The sequence below is a fragment of the Chenopodium quinoa genome, unplaced genomic scaffold (assembly GCF_001683475.1).
Source record: "Chenopodium quinoa cultivar QQ74 unplaced genomic scaffold, ASM168347v1, whole genome shotgun sequence".
Lineage (NCBI taxonomy): Eukaryota > Viridiplantae > Streptophyta > Magnoliopsida > Caryophyllales > Amaranthaceae > Chenopodium > Chenopodium quinoa.
The window spans coordinates 1,884,714-1,894,191 of NW_018742412.1; the positions used below are offsets into that span (position 1 = coordinate 1,884,714).

General features: G+C 36.1%; 1 protein-coding gene across 1 annotated transcript; it reads right to left on the minus strand.

The window, feature by feature from the left end:
* Nucleotides 1-315: 315 nt before the first annotated feature.
* LOC110706574 (suppressor protein SRP40-like) lies at nt 316-8,785 on the minus strand. Its single transcript, XM_021884506.1, has 4 exons — nt 8,197-8,785; nt 7,224-7,339; nt 7,067-7,135; nt 316-774 (listed from the first exon to the last, which is right to left on the minus strand). The coding sequence occupies exons 1-4, from the start codon at nt 8,783-8,785 to the stop codon at nt 316-318; spliced, it is 1,233 nt and encodes a 410-aa protein (XP_021740198.1).
* Between the last annotated feature and the right edge of the window lie 693 nt (nt 8,786-9,478).

Below are 9,478 nucleotides of genomic sequence, written 5' to 3' on the forward strand. Positions count from 1 at the left end.
CACTCGACATCCGTCCAGGGGCAAAAACATTCGCATGATATACAGGTTATAATACTTAGCCAAAAAAAAAAAAACATGCAATGAAAAAATTCAAAGGACAACAATATGAATAACTTCAGCCTAATGGCCGAATGTTTTTAAAATTAAGCCCAATCGCCACCATACGACCGGGTAAAGATTGTTAATGGAAAAGTCAGGGAAACTGTCAAATTACCTTACCCCTCGGTCTGTAAAGATACACAAATACTCGTTACGCAGGCCGGAAAAGCAGACACATGGCCATTCAGCCGCAGAAATAACTTAAAGCTTAAATGATCAGGGGAGGTTCTCAGCATTGGCAGCCGGCCAGTTGTCCTTCGGCTGCTCTTCTTCATTCTTCTCCACCTCCTCTGCCTGATCTCCCTCCTCACCACTAGAGGACGACTCCCCAGAAGAGTCGGACCTGGATCCTTCCTCAGCCGCAGCATCAGCTTTTGCTACATTCTCAGCCTCTTCAATGAGGCGAGCGTCGAATTCCTTGCTGGCCTCATCAAACTTGGACTTGCAAGTCTGATAGTCCGAGTCCAGCTGTACAGCCGCCCAAGCTGCCCGCATGATAGCCTCATTGTCATCCATCATTTGTTTGACAAGGGCCTCCCTCTCTTGATCAGCTCGGGACTCATACTTGGTCTTCAGCTGCTTCTCCTGGTTGGACAGGCGCTGCTCCAGGCGGGTTACCCTCTGCTTGGCTCTCTCGGCCTCCTTATTGGCCTCTTGAAGAGGCTCAAGCTTCTCCTTAGACCTTGGTTTTTAGTCTTAAGTTTAGAGATTTTCAGGCGGGCCGAGTCTAGGTCCTTCTTCGCCTGCAGATTGGCTTCCGCCTGGGAATACATCATATCAAGCGTCAGAAGCTCATTCTAAGCAATATCAAATTGAGCTCGATCCAAGGCGGACTCGGCTGGAGCATGAGCGGCTGTTACCTCTTTGGATTTCTCCTTGAGGGGCTACCTTAGCCCATGAACGCGCAGCATGGCCTGCACTCAACAAAAAAGTCGAATGGTTAAAACTAGGCGGATAAAAACTTGAGAAAAAAAAAATCTTAAGTAAAAATTTGTACCTCGCACAGGTTCCCCAAGATGTCATCCAAGTCTAGGGTGCCGACTCCTCTAACAGATGCCCTGTCGTCAGGATCAACCGCCCTCACCATGGACTTGGCCATCTGGACTACAGTCGGCCTCTACACAGGAACTGAAGGAGGAAAAGAGTTAGTAAAATAACACAAGTCTATCTAAAGGATAGTACAAAGAAGGTGAATGGTTTTTACCGTCGTCCTGATCGTCCTCCTCTTTCCCCAGACTTCTCCTCTCTACTGCTGAGCCGACAACATTGGTGGGTTGCTTGAAGCCACCCTTCGATGTCCTTTGGACATCCGGTTTGCTGATCTCCCTATCAGCTTCGAGAGAAGAGCCGTCTGTGGATCTCCTTGGTTTGTGAGCTATGTGCTTCCGGGATTTGCCGGATGCGCTCTGTAACTCCCCCAAATCTCCCTCTACGGAAATACCAGTATAATACGTATAATTATACCGTAGAGATAGACTTGGGCGTGTTACCGCCGCGTGATTACGCAAGGCTACTCAAAATACTTAACTCAATAACAAAACTTTGCAGCGGAAACTCAACTTTATCTTATTAATACTTATAAAAATAGTAACAGTGTTATGAGTACTCAAAATAAAGACAAGACCAACATTCCTAAACTAGGTGAAGCAAATCCTGAGACTCTCATATGCTCATTCATGACTCCACCTGAAAATAGTCAACACTGCTTACCATTACGGTAAACAGGGCGAACCAAAACAAATAGGAAATACGGATTAGCAAAATATGCTAAGTACGATAAGTGCAAGATAATGTAAACTCAATTTATTCGCAAACATGTTTTAAAACCAATTTCCAATAAATAATCCAATAATTCCAAAACTCATGATTCAAAACCAATTCCAATGATTCAACATTCAAAATAATTGATAAACCAATTCCTTTAAAAATCCAATTCCTTTTTGAACCAATTTCTTTAAATCCAATTCCTCACCCAAGTGTGCACACCCCCAAGCTAGTCTCCTTATATTACAAGGCTATTATTGAGGAAAGACTAGGTCATACAAAGTCCATAGTCTTATCAATAAACCAAATCCGCATAGTGGGATTACCATCATGCTTATAAAGAATTAATTATAATATTTCAATGGTTCAATAAATCCAATATAATTCAAACTCCTTTTTAATAATTCCACATACTTTCAAAATCAAAACCTCTTAAAAAATACTTGAGAATAAAATCTCATATTAATAACATTTCAAAATCAATAACTCTTCAATGAAAAACCTTTTATTTAATTCAATAAACTTTTCAAATCAAATCCAAATATGATAAGTAATTTAAACCATTCAAAACATGATTTAAAAATCAATCATTCAAAATACTTTTATTAAAATAAATACCTCCAAACATAATTTATTTCAAAATCATAATTCAAATCAATTTAATTCAATCACCAATCAAATCATATAAATTAAAAAATGTTATTCAAGCCAATCACTTTCAAAGGTATCTAGCCACCTAACGTACCTTGATCCTTGCTTAGCAAAACATACCAAAAGAACCTCATGAATCTTGATAGAACACACCCTACAAATAAATATAACCTTAATCAATATAAGGTTAACAAATAATTAAAAACCCCCAACTATATGTACATGAACCTTTTAATTAATTTCTCATAAACATCATAAAAATATGATTTTATGTAATTAAAAATACTCATAATAATTTTTATAAATCCCCCATAATAATAATAATCTAATATTTACATATAAAGTAGGCATTTTTGGAGAGCATTGGGAGCGCCACATAAGAAAAGACATATTTTTGACCAATTAAAAATTAGATTTCTATTTTATTTTAGAATTAAAAAAATCACTCGCCACCTAAACAAAAATGACGAATGAAATTTTAAATTTTTGTCATGTAGGTAAAAACAACGAATAGTAATTTATTAGGATTTTAATTATTTGAGAACACTAAATTTTATCATTTTTATTTGTTACAAGACTAAAAATTATCTTTATATATTAGGATTTATATTATTTAAAAAACTAAAAATTATATTTTTATATTTAAAAAATATAAATTATCATTTGATGTTAATTAAAATATCACCAAAATATATTTATATACAAAATGTATATAAAAATTCGTGCATCGCACGTCACATAAGCAAAAGTAATATTTCGACCAATGAAAAATTATATTTATATATTAATTTAGAATTTTAATTTTCAGTCGCCATTTAAGAAAAAATTAACAAATGAAATTTGAGAATTAAAAACAAAAAATAGTAATTTAAGATTTAAATTATGAATAAAAAAATATCTTTTATATTATCTTTTACATTAGGATTTATATTATTTTAACAAATAATTAGAAATTAAAAAATATATTTTGATTTAATGATTTTATCTAACTATCCGATGAATGAGATAATATTTATTTCAATTTATAAATTCAAGTTCTATATATACGTAAAATTTGAATAAGAATAATTTAAAACTTAACAAAATATTTTACCTTAAATTAATGTTAAAATAATAGAATAGAAAATAAAAACAAAACATATTAAGAAATTACAAAAAAAATGTACAAAATGAAATATTTAAAAACCGTGCATCGCACGGGCTTACATCTAGTATATATAAATAAAGTAGGCATTTTTCAAGAGCATTTGGAGCGCCACATAAGCAAAATCATTATTTTGACCAATGAAAAAATATATTTACAGTTTATTTTAGAATTAAAAAAATCAATTGCCACATAAGCAAACAATGAATCCAAAAAAATAAAAAGAATGGAAGATAAAAAAAATTCACTTAGTTTGACAAATTGGCTTATTGATAAAAATAATCTCAACTTTTGCCCACCCGCTCAAAATAATCCTAACTATGGATTATTTTTAAATAATCCGAACTTTAAGGGACATGCGCTTTTATCGATCTCAAGTGACCGGTAACTTATCAAAGAGGTTTTTTTTTTCAAGTGACATGTGTGAGCACGTAAGGCTAAAAACAATTTATTTAATAAAAACTATAAATTTAATCCCACACCCAAGTACCCAACACACACGCAACCCCACCACCACCGACCCGACAACCATCGTTCCCTGAAGTCCAGATCGGTGCCAGCGTGAAGAGGGTGTCAGGTCGGCGGCGGGGATAGGGCTTCCGACGAGGGTCGTGGCTAGGGTTGGGGAGGGGGTCGTGGGTGGTGCTTGGTTTATTTTATTTATAAATAAAGTAGACATTTTTCGAGAGCATTTGGAGCGCCACATAAGCAAAGTCATTATTTCGACCAATGAAAAAATAGATTTACAGTTTATTTTAGAATTAAAAAAATCAATTGGCACATAAGCAAAATTAACGAATAGGATTTGAGAGTTTATATTCAAGCATTATTATAAATTAAAATAAATTAGATAATTTTTGTAAGTTAACATAGATAAGTAAATTAAAAATATAACACAAATTTTTTAACAAAAGATAGACTTTTTTGAGATTTTAATTAATAGATAATAAAGTAGGTTGATTTAGCACAATGATATTGCATACATTAACATAAACGTTTTTGGATATAAAGCAAAAAAATAATTTATTTTTTTTGAGAATTTAATTAATAGATGATAAAGTAGGGTAGTTGATTTATGATATTCCATACATAGCAAAATATAATTTAAAAAACAGAATATATATAATATAATCTAAAGATTAAATAAGTAGAAAACAAATCTATTCATTTTTAGATAATTATAAAAAAAAAATTAAACAAAATTAATTTACAAGGTATAATTTATGAAGTCTATCATGATATAAGAATAAAAAAAAATATAATTTTCTTGATAGAATTTTATAAAGTCTATCATGAATTTCATGATAGCACATAGTTAAAGTCAAACACCCTATATAAACCTTGCACTTCCCATCCCATTCCCACTCACCCTTATAAACGTTTCTTTAGCTCACCATTGGACTCACCCCATATAAACGTTTATTTAGCTCATCACTGACTTCCCATCTCAGTCCACTCACCCTTATAATGTTTTTTTTTAGCTCACTATTGGACTCACCCCATATAAACGTTATTTAGCTCACCATTGGTTGGGTCATTGATTTCAATATTTTGGTGGATGGAAATTAATATTGTCATAAAAGGTTGAGGTATATATCAACCTTCTAGATTTATTTTGCAGAGTAATGATTAACTTTTTAACACTTTAGTTTTTCATTAGGGATGATACTAATGATTTGTACACATTATTATGCTCATGCTACGCTTCATTCGTTCAAAAAATCATGATATTGGTATACTACTTATCTTATTATAATTTTTTTTGGGCAACTTCTATATTCTAAAGATTGATTGAGTAATAGTTTCATATCAAGCAATCAAATGTTATAATGAAAGTTCATTATAAAAATTTAATTTTATTCAATTAGATTAATTTCAGTAATGCAACACTCTTGGTATATATTTTTCATTTAACTATTTAAAAATTTATAAATTCATATTTTCGTACTATTTCTCCCACCGTCTTTATTTTATCATATAGTTTTGGGTTTAATTTATTAATTTTACATCGTATAAAGTTGATACGAGGGAAAAGAATAATGATGGTCTAAGTTATTGTTTGTGAAAGAAAAATAGTGATTCTATATCTATATATGTATAGATGAACAACACATTTTCGTTATACAAACAAAATTTCAAAGAGGATATATAATTTAAAAAACAAAATAATATCTTTTCACATTAAAAATTTAATCCTAATATCCGATGATAATGAGATACTTTAAAATAGAGTATAAAACTACGAATAGTTATTTAGAATTTAATTTTTATGATAAAAAATATCTTTTAACATTATGAAAATAATCTTTTCAGATATGTATATAAAAAATCGTGCATCGCACGGGCTTCCATCTAGTAATAATATTAATTGAATAAGAGAAGAGAAGAAGAAAAGATAAGAAACCAAGGAAAAGAGAAGAATTGGATTTGCGTAGGAAATAATAGGCAGAACTTGTAGAGGCTATAACTCCTTCTATATATTTCCGAATTGGGTTATTCTTGATCCTAAACTCAAGGAATTTTTGAGAGGAACAACTTTATGTGAAACGTCAATACCCCAAAAACTGGCCGGAAGTGACTGAAAATTGGCTTCAAAGATAAACGAGATGATTTGTGTAAAATTGAGGAGAAGAAAAGAAAAGAATTGGTGTGAAGAATGTGAGAGGTGTGAAGGGGTATTAATAGGCTAGTATGATCATGAATTATGGTAGGAAAATTTAGGAAGAATTATGGTAATTAGGGTTTAAGAGATTACTTGGAGAAGTGAGTAAAGAATTAAGGAAAGTTTGGATATTAAGGTGATTGTGTATACTTGAATATGGAATGTATGTATGTCATGAAAAATAATAAGGAAATTAGAATTACTTGGGGAATAATCAAGAGGAACAAAAGGAAAGAGAATATGATGATTGGATACTAAAAAGATGGAGAATTAGAATTAAGGAAAATAGGAGATTCCCTTACTAGTATTTAGGAAGTTTTTGCTCGGTTTAAGGAATAAAAATAATTGTTTAAATAATATAGAATAATTAAATAAATAATTAATTAATTAAATATCAATTATTCACCAATAATTAACTAAGAAAATCAGATTTTCTATACATAGAAAATCCGAATTTCCTAGCTAAATAAATGGGAATTTTCGGCCATTTAATATAATAAATAAAATATAATTTTGCTTTAATTAAAATATCCGAAATATGTAAATAATCCGGTTTTTAAGATAAGATAAATGGATGATAAATCTTATCCAAAATAATGATTAGTTTTCAAAATGCTTTTGGCGCCAAAATTCAAATATTATTTTGGCACCAAATAATAAATTCACTAAAATACCCTTTTTATAAAATACTTCTTAACTAATTAATTAGAAAATACGTATGAAAATACGGGGTATTACACGCTCACATCTCCCGCCCTAACTTTCTGAAGTTTAGGGTCGGATGGTTTGGAAGGAGAAGGCTTGGTGGGGGCACCCTACATCAACACAAAAAAGAAAAGATGTCAGAAACCATGCGGACAAATCCAGTTTAGCCAAAAAATCCTAAGTATGGCAAGTCTATACCTTGGGCGTCCCGACTGGTTTCTGCTCGTCCGGAGTTTTGTTCAGGACGTTTGATCTGTATCGAGCAGCAGATAAAGCCGGCTTCCTTGAGGCCGAGATCTTCTCCATTGCTTTGTCTGCAAAAAGAACAAGGTGTTAGAATCATCAAAAAAGTATTGAAAAGCAAAATGAAATTGCATACTAAACAGACAACCGACTACCTCTCGGCATCAAAGAGCTTAGCCCACAGGCGGCTAAGAACACTCCCTCCTCAAACTATTTGTACAAGGGGAGATAACACTTAGGGACAACTTCCTTATCCCCCCTGGTGCATTCGTCCTCACGGACACGGTAAACAACCCCTTGTCAAAGATCTCCTCTTGCGCTCGCCTAGGGAGAGGCGGCAGCGCACTTCTGCCAGCTAGGAGAGGTGGATTCTTGTTCCACCTGTTATACTTTTGGTTCAGGCGGCTGTCGGCATAATGGACTATGTAGAACTTAGTCCTCCAATCTTTCCACTTGTTCTTTTTGCCAACAGCCATCATGTACCCCTTGCAAGTGGTCAAGGTGTACAAGCCCTCACCTCCCCTAGCAGGCGCCCGGCTTAGATAGTGCATGTAGGAGAACACTTCAAAACTCGCCTCCACTTGCAGCATCTCGCAGGCGGCTACGTACCCAATGATATTTATCCAGGAGTTGGGCACGAGCTGCCAGATACCCAGTTGGTATCCGTCCAAAATCCTCTCCACGGCCGGATGGAGAGGGAAGCGGAGGCCCGCTTGAAAGACTGCTTCATAGCAGCCGAATGCTTGGTCCTTGTAGCTGGCCAAGCTCGACCAAGTAATGGTGTCGTCCTTGTTGGGGACAGACAAAGAATAGCCATGGCCCAAAACGACCTTGCGCCTAAAATTGGCAAGGCCGGATGCCATGGAGGTCCGCTTGCTGGGCGGAACATGGTGATAGCAGAGGGATTTTTCCAATTGCCGAGAAGCACTCTCCCCTCTATCCACTGCCAGGGATTCCCTGGCGGAATCTATTTTGGTCCTTGCCTCCTCAGAAGTAATGGAGGCATTTTCAGAAGAAGATGACGAGGTCGACTCGTCATCAGAGCTCTCATCAGAGCTGGGGGACCGCCGTCTGGGGCCAGCGGGGTCCTCCCCCAGACTCTCTTTCGGCGCCTGTCCAGAAGGCCCGGGTCTGTATTGTTCGTCCGCCTCTCCCAGGATTCCATCACTGGGAGTTCCACTAGAGGTGGACGAATGGTAATATGTTAGGGTTGGAGGAAGGTAGGAAGGGCTATTAGGGTGCTCAGACACCTCGCTAGTAGGCGCCCTAATTGAGTCGTCTGAATAGACAGTCGACCCATCCGAATGGTAGAAAGATCCATCGGAGTTATATTTTCTTGCTGTTCTTTTCGTTCTGGCCATAGTGTCTAGCACAGACACATAAACGATCGGATTCGGAGAAGTTCGCAAAGCAGGATCGCTGGCCAAGCATTCGGCACTGCTAGTTCTAGATTCATCCGTCCCTGGTGACTGGCTGATCACTATCCTATGTCGTGCCGCGTGCGATTGGGAAACCATTTTTTTGAAAAACAAAGAAAAGATGAAGAGTAAAGAAAAGAGAACAGACGTTACCTTTGAAGAAGGTTGAAAGACGCTTGGTTGGCTGAGAACAGTCGGACAGTTGGCCGAGTGTCGGATGCTTGCAAAGTCAAACACTTAAGGAATTTGAGATTCTTTGAGAGTCAAAATGTCCAGAGATTCTCCAAAGATTCGCAAAGGTGTGAATCTAAGGGTGGGGGTCAAAACTTACTATTTATAGGGGGGTAAAAACCCTAATTTTTCCCTCCAAACAGTAATTTTTGAATCCGTCCACTCGGATACTGACACCTGTCACAGGCGACACGTGGCAAGCGCGTGCCACCTGTGAGGGGCAAATAACTTGGGTATTAATACCCTGTCCAGTTGGCCCAATCAGAGCCCGCCACGTGTCACTGGAAGGGGCGCCACCTTGGACCTCCCAGGGAGCGACACGTGGCAGGCAAATAGCAGGCCCCTGGATTTGGCGGCTTTCAAGGCCCAAATCCCGAGGCCCTGCAAAAAGCTGCGTGCCCTTCCCTAGGGCACAAAACCCTAGGAGGGCACACATTCCTAGGACCCTATAAATAGGGAACATTCCCCTCATTTAGGGGGAACGATGTTCTTTCACGAGCACACTTTTCTAGGAACCTTCATTGATTGAATACCAATCATTGTCTGAACTGTCACTCTCAG